General features: G+C 44.6%; 1 protein-coding gene across 1 annotated transcript in view; it reads left to right on the top strand.

Moving 5' to 3' along the window:
- Positions 1-15,605, top strand: part of ZNF704 (zinc finger protein 704) — a 157,756-nt gene that overhangs the window by 45,810 nt on the left and 96,341 nt on the right. Inside the window, exon 2 of the mRNA XM_069728973.1 lies at positions 14,049-14,296. Within this exon, the coding sequence (XP_069585074.1) occupies positions 14,049-14,296 (248 nt within the window). The remainder of the gene's footprint in view (positions 1-14,048; positions 14,297-15,605) is intronic.

Below are 15,605 nucleotides of genomic sequence, written 5' to 3'. Positions count from 1 at the left end.
CACTACCTGAGCCACTTGTGTGGGTTGTAGAGTCCGTCTCATGCTACCTACCACGAGTGTGAAAGCACAACCAACATTCAAAAGTGACCAAAACATCAGCCAGAAAGCATTGGTACTGAGATGTGGACTGTGGAACCCACCTGCAGAACCGCTCCTTTATTGAGGGTGTCTTGATAATTGCCAATAATTTCCATCTGTTGTCTATCCCATTTGCACAACAGCATGTGAAATTGATTGTCAATCAGTGTTGCTTCCTAAGTGGACAGTTTGATTTCACGGAAGTTTGATTTACTTGGAGTTATATTCTGTTGTTTAAGTGTTCCCTTTTGCTTTTTTTGAGCAGTGTAGATAACCTATCCTGTGAATAGGTTATCAATTCTTCAGTTCTGGCCTATCCCTTTAAGTTTATTTTATAGACCTCAACTGGCGTTGCTTAAAGAACAATGCCTTATTTAAGGAATTAGCTAATGTCTCCTTTCTTTACCTAGAAATTAATTAATTATCAATAATAATTACACTTCTTACCTAATCTGATTTTGAACATTTTTTCCTTTAGTTCCTTAACATTATACAATTTACACTTTCACGTGTTAGAACTGTAGGTGAAAACAACACAAAAGCAGATTTACAATTATGTAACAGGATTTTGACAAATATAATTATATTAAATTAACAATGAAGTTGAATAATTGTAACACATAAAATCACACTTCAAGAAAATCACACCCAAGGTGTTCACTAAGCAATGTCAAGTTTCGCAAAATGAAAGTTTTAGTATAGAGCAGCTTTAAAGGGAATCTGTCAGCAGGTTTTGCTATGCAGTCTGACGGCAGCAAGATGTAGGGACATAGACCCTGATTCCAGTGATGTGTCACTTAGTTTACTGGGTGTAACAGTTGTGATAGAATCTTAGTTTTTTCTGCTGCAGATCGAGCAGTGCTCTGAATGCTGAGCTCTGTATAACGCGCCCACATTGGCAGCTTTCTGTGTACATTGTATATAGCTGCTACTGCATGGTGGATGTAGAGTTGGACTTAATCTTTCAGTGATAATCTCCTGCTGATAAAACAATGATTTGCTTGAAACAAGAAACAAAGAGCGTAATAAGTAAGTGACACATTGCTGCTCTCAGGGCCTCAGCTCCTACTCTCAGATTACACAGCAAATACTTGCTGGCAGATTCCCTTTAAATTGGTCGCTGTGATTTCAACATGCTTTGTACAAGCGAAAAGAACAGTAGAATACTAGGAACTTTGTAATATATTTTTAGAAATTTGAGAAAAATTATTTTCTCTGTATGAGACACTTTTCACCCCTTCATATCCTGCACTGAACATTCTTTCAAAAACTGCAAAATTTAATTCTGAGATTTGAGATGGATTTTCAGATCACCCAGGTATCAGGTTACAGCAGTCTGTAGAAGTCTATGGAGAGGGAATAAGAGAATATCTGCTGAGTCAGTGGGACACGCAAAGGCGCTGCTTCTTCTACTACCCCGTACTAGTGAGGGCCACATTTAGCATTCATGCCGCTCTAGGCACTTTCTGGGTAGTGCATACATTCAGTAAAATTTCTGCATCTATTGGCAGGAAAAGCGCAGCTGAATAACGGGTAGTTTTGCCCTGCTTTTTTTTACTGATTTCAGTAAAGTTAATGGTGAAAAATGCAGGGCAAAAACACAGATAATTGAAATGCTGCAGATTATTTTTTGCACCAAATTAAAAAATAAGCAATGTGTGCTTGACACGTCAAGTTCCTCATTCACTTTACTGGTATAAGGATTGCTTCAGGTTTATCTAGAAAATCTGCAAGGTAGAAACACACCAAAAAGCGCACCAAATCTGCAAAGTGTTCACACAACCTAAGTGGTACGTCCCCTACTGATCAGTCAGACTAAGGGTACATGCACACAGCTTCTTTTCCAGGCAGATCCGCTATGTACTCCTCCTGAAACAGTGCTAAATACAGGTGCTTCTCACAAAATTAGAATATCATCAAAAAGTTAATTTATTTCAGATCTTCAATACAAAAGGTGACACTCATATATAGAGTCATTACAAACAGAGTGATCTATTTCAAGTGTTTATTTCTGTTAATGTTGATTATGGCTTACGGCCAATGAAAACCCAAAAGTCATTATCTCCGTAAATTAGAATACTTTATAACACCAGCTTGAAAAATGATTTTAAAATCTGAAATGTTGTCCTACTGAAATGTATATTCAGTAAATGCACTCAATACTTGGTTGGGGCTCTTTTTGCATCAATTACTGCATCAGTGCGGTGTGGCATGGAGGTGATCAGTCTGTGGCACTGCTGAGGTGTTATGGAAGCCCAAGTTGCTTTGATAACAGCCTCAGCTCGTCTGCATTGTTGGGTCTGGTGTCTCTCATTTTCCTCTTGACAATATCCCATAGATTCTCTATGGGGTTAAGGTCAGGTGAGTTTGCTGGCCAATCAAGCACAGTGATACTGTTGCTTTTAAACCAGGTATTGGTAATTTTGGTGGTGTGGACAGGTGACAAGTCCTGCTGGAGAATTAAATTTCCATCTCCAAAATGCTTGTCAGCAGAGGGAAGCATGAAGTTCTCCAAAATGTCCTGGTAGATGGCTGCGCTGACTCTGGTCTTATAAAACACAGTGCACCTACACCAGCAGATGACATGGCTCCCCAAACCGTCACTGATTGTGGAAACTTCACACTAGACCTCACACAGCTTGGATTGTGGCCTCTCCACTCTTACTTCAGACTCTGGGACCTCAATTTCCAAGTGAAATGCAAAATTTACTTTCATCTGAGAACACCTTGGACCACTGAGCAACAGTCCAGTTCTTTTTCTCCTTGACCCAGGTAAGACGCTTCTGGCGTTGTCTATTGGTCATGAGTGGCTTGACACAAGGAATGTGACACTTGTAGTCCATGTCCTGGATACATCTGTGTGTGGTGACTCTTCAAGCAACGACACCAGCAGCAGTCCACTTCTTGTGAATTTCCCCTAAATTTTTGAATAGCTTCTTCTTAATCCTTTCAAGGCTGTTTTTATCTCAGTTTCTTGTGCACCTTTTTCTACACTTTTTCCTTACACTCAGCTTTCCATTAATATGCTTGGATACACCACTCTCTGAACAGCCAGCTTCTTTAGCAATGTCTTTTTGTGGTTTACCCTCCTTTTGGAGAGTATCAATGACTGCCTTCTGGACATCTGTCAAGTCAGCAGTCTTCCTCATGATTGTGGAGCCTACTGAAACAGACTAAGGGACCTTTTTAAACGCTTAGGAAGCCTTTGCAGATGTTTTTAGTAAATTGTTCTAATTTACTGAGATGACTTTTGGGTTTTCATTGGCTGTAAGCCATAATCATCAACATTAACAGACATAAACACTTGAAACAGATCATTCTGTCTGTAATGACTCTATATAATATATGAGTTCAACTTAACTTTTGGAACTTTGGAAGAGGGGAGAGGCCACAATCCAAGCTGCTTGAGGTCTAGTGTGAAGTTTCCACAATCAGTGATGGTTTGGGGAGCTATGTCATCTGCTGCTGTAGGTCCACTATGTTTTATCAAGACCAAAGTCAGCGCATCCGTCTACCAGGACATTTTAGAGCACTTCATGCTTCCCTCTGCCGACAAGCTTTTTGGAGATGTACCATGCATAGAGGTGGCCTTTATGGAACATTGGGCAAAAAAAAGCCTTTACTTACACACAAAAATTGTAAGGCTCGTTTTGAGTTTGCCAAGAGACGTGGGAGACTTCCCAAACGTGTGAAAGAACGTGAGATGAGACCAAAATTGAACTTTTTGGCCACCATGGTAAACGCTATGTCTGGCCCCAAGCCAACACAGCTCATCGACCCAAGAACACTGTGGTGAAATATGTGTGCATATATATATATATATCTGCGTAGTGACATGTCTAGGGTTATATGTGTGACTAGTGATTATGTAGCATCTGTCCTGAAGACAAGTCCCACCTAGGTGTTAATAGGTACTTCCTTGGGATGAGTAAGACCTCTGTCTCCAAATCTCCCCAGGAAGTCTGGCTAAGGCCAAGAACAAAGGAACACTTGACACCTCTGAGTGCTTGGAGGGGAGATGCTAAATTGTGGCCAGAGGTAATCTATCCCTGAGAACCTCTCCACAAGAGAAATAATATATTCATTGGGGGCGCGGCAGTGGCCCTATCAAACAGGCAGCAGTTATGATATTGGCCTAAGGGGCCGGTCTAGAAACCTGACCTCAGACCAAAGTTATAAATTTAGGCTGCAGACAGAGAATTGTGTTCACATGTGAGGGCAGCCTGAGAAGCTGGTGTGATCCAATCTATATTCACCCCCCCTCAGGGAGCAGAAAGCAGACTACAAGTTAGATGATTTCTGTAAGTTTATCCTGTTTATTTTGACATTGTTTGCATAAGTTGTATGTCTTTTTATTATCATATTTTTATACCTTTTTCTTATTGTAAGCATTGAACATTTTGCTATTAAAGTATAAACTTTAATAAGTTGAACATTGAATGTTCTAAAGAATCCATAGCCTAGAGGTGTGCGAGCCTTATGAGTGATAAACATATTTTTATTAGTTATTTCTGGGACTCATCGCCCGTGTATTCGATGAGTGGTGGCAGCGTGTATGAGCGGGTGTGTGGCCTGCGTCGGTGTGTGATTTATGCTCCCATTACAGCATAGGACAGAGGTTGAATGCTGAACTGAGAGTGGGGAGATAGATTAACCCTTGCAGGCACAACCCCAAGTCACGTGTGAGAGCAGGCACGTGACGAATAAGTGACACCACGGAGAAGGGATTCGTGACAAACACCATCCCCTCTTTTCAGTTTGTCAGTGATTTGATAGATAAATAGTAATAGTGTGCACTCAGCCTGGTAAGAGTGAGGTGCTTGTGTAATGGACTGTAAAAATCCCCCACAATGAAATATATAGATACACTACACACTATATAGATAGTTTTATGCAAGAATTTTAGGGTTTTATTCACATAACATCAGTAGGGGAGTAGAAATAGATATTTACAGTGAGCGACCAAATTATTTTTGACGTTTCAACCCTCCTGAGTCTTACTAATAAAGTCACTTCAGAGATTCGCAAGTTTTTAAAGTGTCTGCAATGGGGCATCATTTATATGGAAACACCTTCAAATTTCCACCAAGACCGCTTCTTGAAACCCCTGGGCCACCAATGCCATTTGTGTTGGAGATGAAGCGTTCTAACTCTCGGAACACCTGCTGAAGCCATACTCAAGTAGTGGATTGACGGCAACTAAAAGTTTTTAATTACTGCCTTACACGTGCAAAAAGAATGGTGGAGTGCGCTTTTGGGATTCTAACATCCAAATGGCGAGTTCTGTTGACCGCTATAAACGTGAAGACTGACACTGTGGACGAGGTGGTGAAAGCTTGTGTGGTCCTGCACAATTTCGTAATATGCAAGGAACAGATTGCCATTGATGACCACTTCGAAGAAACTACCTTGAATGATTATCATAACATTACTTTTAGAAGTTCTGTGTCAGTTTCCGGAATGAGGGACAAATTTGCAGAATACTTTATTTCACCTCAAGGAAGAGTACAGATAGTGAGATAGTTTGTCTTGGACCTTGTTACCCAAAGTATTGGACCTTTTTTTACCCAAAGTATTGTACTTGGTTGGGTTTTATCCAAAGTATTGTACCTGTTTTACCCAGAGTATTGTACGTGGTTGGGTTTTACCCAAAGTATTGTACATGTTTTATCCAAAGTATTGTACCTGGTTGGGTTTTACCCAAAATATTGTACTTGTTTTACCCAAAGTATTGTACCTGGTTGGGTTTTACCCAAAGTATTGTACCCGTTTTACTCAAGGTATTGTACCTGGTTGGGTTTTACCCAAACTACTGTGCCTTGTTTTACCCAAAGTATTTAACCTTATAATTAAATAAATGAAAGAAAAATTTTTAAACAAAAAAAAATTTTTTTATTTACAAATTTTAGAAAACATTTAAAGTTTAGGTAGTGTGGGGTGGAGATACTACTGGAGGGGCTGTCAGATTAGACCACTTCGACACTGGGAGTGTGGAGAGAGGATTGTGGTGGTGACGGATAAGAAGGTAAAACAGAAGGTGAAGAGGTGGAGAACGAAAGAGAACAGGTGGACATAAAACCGTGAGTAGAGATGGGAATTTGGAAAGTTTGAGGGGTGGAGTGGAGGGTGTTGTGAATTCTGTTGTCAAGCACCCTCCTGTGGTCATGAATGGTACTTCGGCTGGTTCTGTCCATGGGCTTCCTCTGGTGGTTGTGAGTGGAGCTGCGGCTTCTGAGTTTCCTTCCACAGGTGACGAGGTTAATTCGTTAGCTGGCTGCTCTATTTAACTCCACTTAGATCATTGCTCCATGCCACCTGTCAATGTTCCAGTATTGGTCTAGTTCTCTCCTGGATCGTTCTTGTGACCTGTCTTCCCAGCAGAAGCTAAGTTCCTGCTTGTTTTTCTCTGGTTTGCTATTTTTCTGTCCAGCCTGCTATTTTGATTTTTGTCTTGCTTGCTGGAAGCTCTGGGACGCACAGGGAGCGCCTCCGCACCGTGAGTCGGTGCGGAGGGTCTTTTTGCGCCCTCTGCGTGGTCTTTTTGTAGTTTTTTGTGCTGACCACAAAGTTACCTTTCCTATCCTCTGTCTATTCAGTAAGTCGAGCCTCACTTTGCTAAATCTATCTCATCTCTGTGTTTGTAATTTTCATCTTTACTCACAGTCATTATATGTGGGGGGCTGCCTTTTCCTTTGGGGAATTTCTCTGAGGCAAGGTAGGCTTTATTTTTCTATCTCTAGGGCTAGCTAGTTTCTTAGGCTGTGTCGAGTTGCATAGGGAGCGTTAGGAGCAATCCACGGCTATTTCTAGTGTGTGTGATAGGATTAGGGATTGCGGTCAGCAGAGTTCCCATGTCTCAGAGCTCGTCCTATATTATTAGTAACTATCAGGTCATTCCGTGTGCTCTTAACCACCAGGTCCATTATTGTCCTTGCCACCAGGTCATAACAGGGGGGATTGGGAGGCAGAAGAGGTGGTGGGTGGAGAAGAGGGTTGTGTTTGGGGCATGATGAGTGTGGAAGGAGACTGGTGGTAGTGGGCAGTGAGTAGAGGTTGGGCTAGGAGTGGAGGCACAGATGATGTGGTTGGCAACTGCTATGGGGCAGGAAGCTGGTACGGGGCAGGAAGCTGGAATTGTATAGGAGGGGGGCAGGTGCCGAAGGAACTACCGTGGCAGGTGGAGGGGCTTGGGAGCTAAGGGCAAACTGGCAGGCTTGCATTACATGCATCTGCTGGTCAGGGGATAGCTTGTCTATGCACTCGACTACTGCCTAGAAAAATGAGTGATTTGGCAATTTACTTGCATCTGAATGCATCCTATCCAGACGCATGTGCAACTCAAGAATACTGTTGTTGAGGAGGTTAAATCCTGCAGTCATACAACAGTTTGAGCGAGTTCTGGAAGCATGTATTTAGATGCAAGAACTCGGGCCATAGCTCTTTTCCTGACTCCTCTGGCACTGCTGCCTCGAACCCAAATGTGTTCTAGAGGAGGCAGCAGTGTCAAAGGGGTGGGGTAAAGGAAAAGCTACATTCTCACCAGCAGCTTCATGTAACGAAGTCTGCCATGATGCTCCAGTGCTGGTGGATGGGACCAAGGGACCAGATGTGAGGGAAGGCTGGAAAGGGGCAGATAGGTCGGGTCTGTCGAAGTGGCCCCTGGTTGCGGACTCCTGTGTGATCTCTTCAGAAGGGTTCAACTGTGCATTTTCCCAAATGCTGCAGAAGGTGAGGTGGAGCAAATAAATAAAATGTAATATATTGTTATTGTTTAGCCTTGGCTGAAACCAAAAAAAAGGTTGCATATGTAAACATTTTACTTAAGGCCCCTTCACATTTAGCGACGCTGCAGCGATACCGACAACGATCCGAATCGCTGCAGCGTCGCTGTTTGGTCGCTGGAGAGCTGTCACACAGACCACTCTCCAGCGACCAACGATGCCGGTAACCAGGGTAAACATCGGGTAACTAAGCGCAGGGCCGCGCTTAGTAACCCGATGTTTACCCTGGATACCATGCTAAAAGTTAAAAAAAACAAACAGTACATACTTGCCTACAGCCGTCTGTCCTCCAGCGCTGCGCTCTGCTTCTCTGCTCTCCTCCTGTACTGTCTGGGAGCCGGAAAGCAGAGCGGTGACGTCACCGCTCTGCTTTCCGGCTCACAGCCAGTACAGGAGGAGTGCAGAGCACAGCGCTGGAGGACAGACAGCGGTAGGTAAGTATGTAGTGTTTGTTTTTTTTTACTTTTAGCATGGTAACCAGGGTAAACATCGGGTTACTAAGCGCGGCCCTGCGCTTAGTTACCCGATGTTTACCCTGGTTACCAGTGAAGACATTGCTGAATCGGTGTCACACACGCCGATTCAGCGATGTCAGCAGGAGTCCAGCGACGAAATAAAGTTCTGGACTTTATTCAGCGACCAACGATCTCCCAGCAGGGGCCTGATCGTTGGTCGCTGTCACACATAACGATTTAATTAACGATATCGTTGCTACGTCACAAATAGCAACGATATCGTTAACAATATCGTTATGTGTGAAGGTACCTTAAGTAAATGTGGTGGGGAATATTTGCCTTCTGCTAATCATAGTCGATCAGAGGAACGACAGGGCTCTAACATATTTGTATTGCTCCTGCGTCCTCCTGATCCACTCGGGGCCTGCATCTCCTTGTTGACCTTCTTGAAGCGATCCCTGAGTGACCGCCACCACTTGGTAACTCTTTCCCCTGTAAAGTGAAAGCACAAATTGGTTAGTATACAACAGATTACATCCAGCAACATAACTGAACTGTGAATACTTAAGAGCTTGATTCTTCTCAATGGTCCGCTACTTCGTGGCATACATCCTCACAGAGCCAATGGGTCACACCAAGATCAGCGTGGCGGCGGTCCCCCATATTCCACAGCGGCTCCCGCTCTCGGATTAGATCAATGAGGAGGTCGATGTCTAGACCGGCTGCCTCACCGTCAGAGTCCGGAGCACGCTGTGAACCCTGTGAAAAAAGACAAAAAACAAATCCATTACACTCAAATCATCCACATGAAGTGGAAAAATACAAAAATAAAAAAATAAACAAAAAGGTACTTACTCTCTGCCGACCGCCCCGATGCTCATGCTGACGACCCTGGGAGGCGCTTTGAGGATCTCTAGATCGAGCACCAGAATCGGAAGGCTAAAAAAAACAAAAAAAAACATTATGTGCTGTGGATGTAGGCTTATGTGTTGTGTGTACTGTGATATCTGTAATGATTTGGTTTTATGTGTTGTGTGTATTGTGATGTCTGTGATGATGTGATTCTGCGATGCATGTAAGAAACGTACCAAATGCGAAACCGCTCCGGGTATTTCTTCACCCCGTCCGTCTCCTTCTGGAAGCACCTCGGATGCTGCAGCTTCCTGTTAAACAAGAATTATATATATACTAGATGGTGGCCCGATTCTAACGCATCGGGTATTCTACAGTAGAATATGTATGTATATAGCAGCCACATAGTATATAGCACAGGCCATGACATATTCTTGAATACCCGATGCGTTAATACAGGCCACGCAGTATATAACAGTGACCACACAGTATATAACACAGCCCAAACAGTATATAACACAGCCCACGCAGTATATAACATTGCCCACATAGTATATAACAGTGACCACGTAGTATATAGCAGCCATGTAGTATATAACGCAGCCCACACAGTATATAACACTGGCCACGTAGTATATAGCAGCCATGTAGTATATAACGCAGCTGATGCAGTATATAACACCACCCACATAGTATATAACACTGCCCACGTAGTACATAGCAGCCATGTAGTATATAACGCAGCCCACGCAGTATGTAACGCAGCCCATGTAGTATATATCAATGTGGGCACTATATGCGTGGTTAAAAAATACTTAAAATAAAAAATAAACATATACTCACCTTCCGAAGAGCCCCTTGAAGTCCTGGCGCCTGTGTGCGGTGCACGCGGCAGCTTCCGGTCCCAGGGTTGGTATGAGCGCAGGACCTGTAATGACGTTGTGGTTACATGACCGTGACGTCATGGAACGTCCTTCTCGCATAGCATCCTTGGCACCGAAACCTGCCGCTTGCACTGCCGAGTACAGCGCGCACGTCGGAGGGTGAGAATAACCTTTTTTTTATTATTATTTGTAACATTAGATCTTTTTACTATTGATGCTGCATATGCATCATCAACAGTAAAAAGTTGGTCACACAGGGTTAATAGCTGCGTTAATGGAGTGCGTTACACCGCGGCATAACGCGGTCCATTAACGCTGCCATTAACCCTGTGTGAGGGCTGACTGGAGGGGAGTATGGAGCGGGCACTGACTGCGGGGAGGAAGGAGCGGCCATTTTTCCACTGGACTGTGCCGTCGCTGATTGGTCGTGGCAATGGTCGTGGGCATTTCCATGATAGACAGAGGCCACGACCAATGAATATCCATGACAGACAGAAAGACGGACAGACAGAAGTGACCCTTAGACAATTATATAGTAGATATATTATGTGAACATCGCCAAAAAGAAACAAAAAATACCTCACAGCACTGAAGACGCAGGGGAGGGCTTCCAGAAGAAGACATTGGTTGGCTGGCTGCTGGCCTGTTAGGCTGTGGCTGGCTGCTGGTCTGGTAGGCTGTGGCTGGCTGCTGGCCTCGTAGGCTGTGGCTGGCTGCTGGTCGGGCAGGCTGTGGCTGGCTGCTGGCTTGGTAGGCTGTGGCTGGCTGTTGGCCTGGGGCAGGTTTTTGCTCTGGCTGGCTGCTGGCCTGGTAGGCTGTGGCTGGCTGCTGGCCTGGGGCAGGTTTTTGCTCTGGCTGGCTGCTGGCCTGGTAGGCTGTGGCTGGCTGCTGGTCTGGTAGGCTGTGGCTGGCTGCTGGCCTCGTAGGCTGTGGCTGGCTGCTGGTCGGGCAGGCTGTGGCTGGCTGCTGGCTTGGTAGGCTGTGGCTGGCTGCTGGCCTGGGGCAGGTTTTTGCTCTGGCTGGCTGCTGGCCTGGTAGGCTGTGGCTGGCTGCTGGCCTGGTAGGCTGTGGCTGGCTGCTGGCCTGGTAGTCTGTGGCTGGCTGCTGGTCTGGTAGGCTATGGCTGGCTGCTGGCCTGGTAGGCTGTGGCTGGCTGCTGGCCTGGGGCAGGTTTTTGCTCTGGCTGGCTGCTGGCCTGGTAGGCTGTGGCTGGCTGCTGGCCTGGTAGGCTGTGGCTGGCTGCTGGCCTGGTAGTCTGTGGCTGGTTGCTGGTCTGGTAGGCTATGGCTGGCAGCTGGCCTGGTAGGCTGTGGCTGGCTGCTGGCCTGGGGCAGGTTTTTGCTCTGGCTGGCAGCAGGTTTTAGCTCTCTGTCTTGCTTGCAGTCTGGTATATGGATGAATGAAGCCCTACATGGCAGGCTTTATATACACCTTTCCTAATTGGGGGCTGGCCAATTGTATCTGAGCATGCACAGTTAAAAAAACGGAATCAGGCGCCGGATTCCATCATGTGACGGATCCGGCGCCCATAGGTTTGCATTCTAGCAAACGCTGGACGGCGTCGGATACGGCGCTGTCCGTTTTTTTCGCTGCAGACAAAAAACATTACTTTGTCCATTCTTTCCTGCTGCCGGATCAACAATTTTCAACGGATCCGGCGAACGATGGATGAAATGCGAGGCCATCTGTCTCAATCCGTCGCTAATACAAGTCTATGAGAAAAAAACGGATCCGGCGGCATCATTCGCCAGATCCGTTTTTTTCAAAATTCGTGGATTGGGCCTGACGGCAAAAAACTGATGTGTGAAAGGGGCCTTAGGTAAAAGCAACTGCAGAAGGGAAAGCTGACAACATGAGGTGCTAGTGATGCAACTGTTGCATGCTAATCTCCAGAAGCAACAGCTATAACAGCAGTAGCAGTGGCAACAGCAGCAACACATGGAGCAGTGGCTGTATAGGCAACAGATAGAAGTCCTAGCTGAGGTGATCTGTGGCTGGGCAACCGCCCCAAACCCAAGTCAAGGTGATCATTCACACGTGAGGAAGACGGTAAGGAGAGCCTTGCAAAAGATGACCCCAGGCGATGCATTGAGGTGTCCTTGATGGTTTTCAAAAGGGTGGAAGAACATGAGAAATTGCCTCTGGAGCAGAGGACGGAGGGTCTGGCACTACATCTAATGGAGCCACAGAAAGCCTACTATGACCTGGCCTTGCAGGACGCAAAAGAGTATGCCAAATTGAAAACGGAGATCTTGGTTTGCTTAGGAGTGATTTTGACTGTCAGTGGGTGCAACACTGGGCCCATTACGGTGACTAACCTCCCCGGTCTCAAATGTTCAACTTCATACGCCTGGTTCAAAGGTGGTTGCAATCAGAATATTCCTCCGCTGCGCGTGCCGATACAGTTACATTCTGCAGCAAAGCAGGGAGAATCGATCTCCCTGCTCTGCCGCTATGGGGCCCCTAAGCAGGCGGGGGCCCTGTGCCAGCAGTGGGCCCCCCGCCGATCATCGCAATGTTAGCTGAGGAGCCGGCAAAAGGCCGGTTTTACGAGCAGTCACAGAGATTGGTGGAACTGGCTGCTCACATATCCACATGGCGATGCATGGTATGGTGGATATATGGAAGTCCAGCTGTATCATAAGTGCACATAAGCCTCCTGGTGTTTGTCCCCAGATTAAATTTGTACACTGTGTGCTATCCACTCAAAGTGTACTGGACTACCACTAAAGCGCCGTTTCTTGAACTGTTTATTTTGTTATGCCTGCACTGAAAGGCTGTTTATTTCCTTTGCTTGTGGCATGGTTTATGGAGTTTTAATAAAACAGCCTGGACGTTTTAGTGAAACCGCTTCCCATGCTTACCTCAACGCAATCAAGTGAGTAAAAACGTTACAGTGTTTTTTTTAACTATGTTCGCCATTGTGGGTGTGTATAATTGCAACTTTTTTTAGTAAATGTACTTCAGTCTCTCCTCTGGAATGACTTTAATTTGTATTTAACAAAAAAATCTGCAAATATTTAATTTGCATGCAACATTTTAACGAACATGCACATTTTACTATAAAGGTTAAAGACAAAAGTAAAGAGTGCAAAGTTCATGTGCCATTTGGAAGAATTTGGTGCAAAAAAAGTCCGCAAATATCCAAAGACAAAAAGAAAACAGAGTTAGAAATACCCACAAATGAAGAATCGGGCCCTAGGCGTAAGATTGGATTCCTAAACTCTTCTTCACATGAATATTAGCAGGAATACACGGACTTAGACCCTTTACATTTGTATAGAAGAATGCTCTAATATGGGCAAAAGTTATTGTGAAGGAAAGGGGAGAGGGTGAGTCTTGACCATCACTTACTGTGAATTCTATTATCTATTGAATATACAGGTGTTATCTTCTGAGGCAATTCTGTCTGTGATGATAATGGGGCTGCTAAAAAGTCTTCTTCATAAAACAGGAAGTATAAGTCCAATATTAGGCACAATTGCAAGTGTAAAAATGTTTAACTTTTTTACTAGAAACTGATATGTAAAAAAAAACATACATTTAAAGAATCAGTCCTATCAAAGCTTTTTTCTACATATTATATAGCACTGTGTCCTTACAATTGCTCATTTTGTCCTCATACCCAGCTAATTCTTCTCTTTTCTATGCAGAGAAAATTGAGCTCCTGTTTCTACATCGAGCTTAGAAGGATTCAGCTTAACAGTTTTTAATCACGTCCTGTCATAGGCCTAATGGAAAAAGAGAAAGATTAGCTGGGTAGAAAGGCAAAATTAGTAACTGTAAGTACACAGTGCAATATAATACGATGATTGCAGTTTATTAAGAGGGTAAGAACTTTGATGGGAGGAGGAGGAGGCTTATTTAACATGAAAACCTAATTTCAACAAAAGCTCATTTCCTAATGACACATTCCCTCTAAATACAAACGTCTTAAAGATCACATATGTCTTGTGTTTAAATGGCTGCTAACTGTTTTTGTGTTAATATTTCCACAGAGAACACATGTAAAATCGCACTGGCAATGTAAAGAGCAGCAGGCTGACATGAGACACACTGGTCACATGACATCGGAGTTCAGGGACCCCTCTACCGAATGGAAAAACTCTTCACCCATAGTCCTGAGGAACACGAGTAGAGCAGCGGACGCCAAACAGGAACTGAAACAAGAATGCACAAGATCCATCTGCCTTTTGGAGCAGAAAAGGAAAGTTGTCTCATCCAACATAGATGTTCCACAAGCAAGGTATGAATATTGTATATTCTACATACCGTAGTAAAGTGAATATTAGTCCACAAGGTCAGTGCACAAAGACAGGGGTTCTTCTGGAACTCTGTATGAAGCAGTACAGTACATCCTCACACTAGAACCTTGCAATTCAGTATTAAAAATAAATATTCACTGTGTGCAGAATTATTAGGCAACTTGTATTTTTGATGATGAATATAACATTGAACAACTACAGTGATGTTGGTCAATCCAGACGGTCAATAAATCGGAATATTAAAGAAAGTAAAAGTGAGGTGCTGTCTGTCTTAGGAGTCTATGTGTGCAGAATTATTGGACAAGTGTTAGGCCATGTTCACACAGTGCGTTTTTTACTGCGGAACCGCAGCGGTTTTGCCGCTGCGGTTCCGCAGCTGTTTTCCATGCAGGGTACATAACAATGTAACCCTATGGAAAACAGTCACTGCTGTGCACATGATCCAGAATTTCGTTTAAAAAGCCGCGCAGAATAGCTGCGGCAAAAAAGAAGGAGCATGTCACTTCTTTTTCCTGAACCGCAGCGGTTCTGCACCCATAGACCTCCATTGTGAGGTCAAAACCGCAGTAAAACCCGCAGATCAAAAATATATCTGCGGGTTTTACTGCGATTTGATGTGCAGAACCGCTGCAGCAGGAAGTGCGGGGGAGCGGGCGGAAGTGCGTGGGCGGAGTGTGGCTGCCCCCCCGTGCTCCGATCCCGCCCCCCGTGCTCCGATGCCCCCCCCCCCCCGTGCTCCGATGCCCCCCCCCCAGTGCTCCGATGCCCCCCCCCGTGCCCTAATCTCCCCCCCTTATACTTACCCGGTGTCCGTCCGGCCGTCTTCTCCCTGGGCGCCGCCATCTTGCAAAATGGCAGGCGCATGCGCAGTGCGCCCGCCGAATCTGCCGGCCGGCAGATTCGCTCCAAAGTGCATTTTGATCACTGAGATATAACCTATCTCAGTGATCAAAATAAAAAAATAGTAAATGACACCCCCCCCACTTTGTCACCCCCATTGGTAGGGACAATAAAAAAAATTAAGAATTTTTTTTTTTTTTTCACTAAGGTTAGAATAGGGGTAGGGGTAGGGTTAGGGTTAGGGTTAGGGTTAGAAAACTGCATAAAAAAAAAGGATCAAAAAACGCATCAAAAAAGGACAAAAAAGGACCAAAAAAAGGACCTGCGTTTTCTGCCAAGAGCTGCAGTTTTTAAAAAAAACAGTCCTGAAAAAAAAAGGATGGAAATCCTGAACGTGTGAACATACCCTTAGTCAGCAGAATTTTTATATCACTAAATGAAAAAAGTTAA

This window comes from Ranitomeya imitator, chromosome 6 (genome assembly GCF_032444005.1).
Source record: "Ranitomeya imitator isolate aRanImi1 chromosome 6, aRanImi1.pri, whole genome shotgun sequence".
Classification (NCBI taxonomy): Eukaryota; Metazoa; Chordata; class Amphibia; order Anura; family Dendrobatidae; genus Ranitomeya; species Ranitomeya imitator.
Note: the sequence above shows the minus strand (reverse complement) of the source record. Positions and strands in the feature narration are given on the sequence as shown.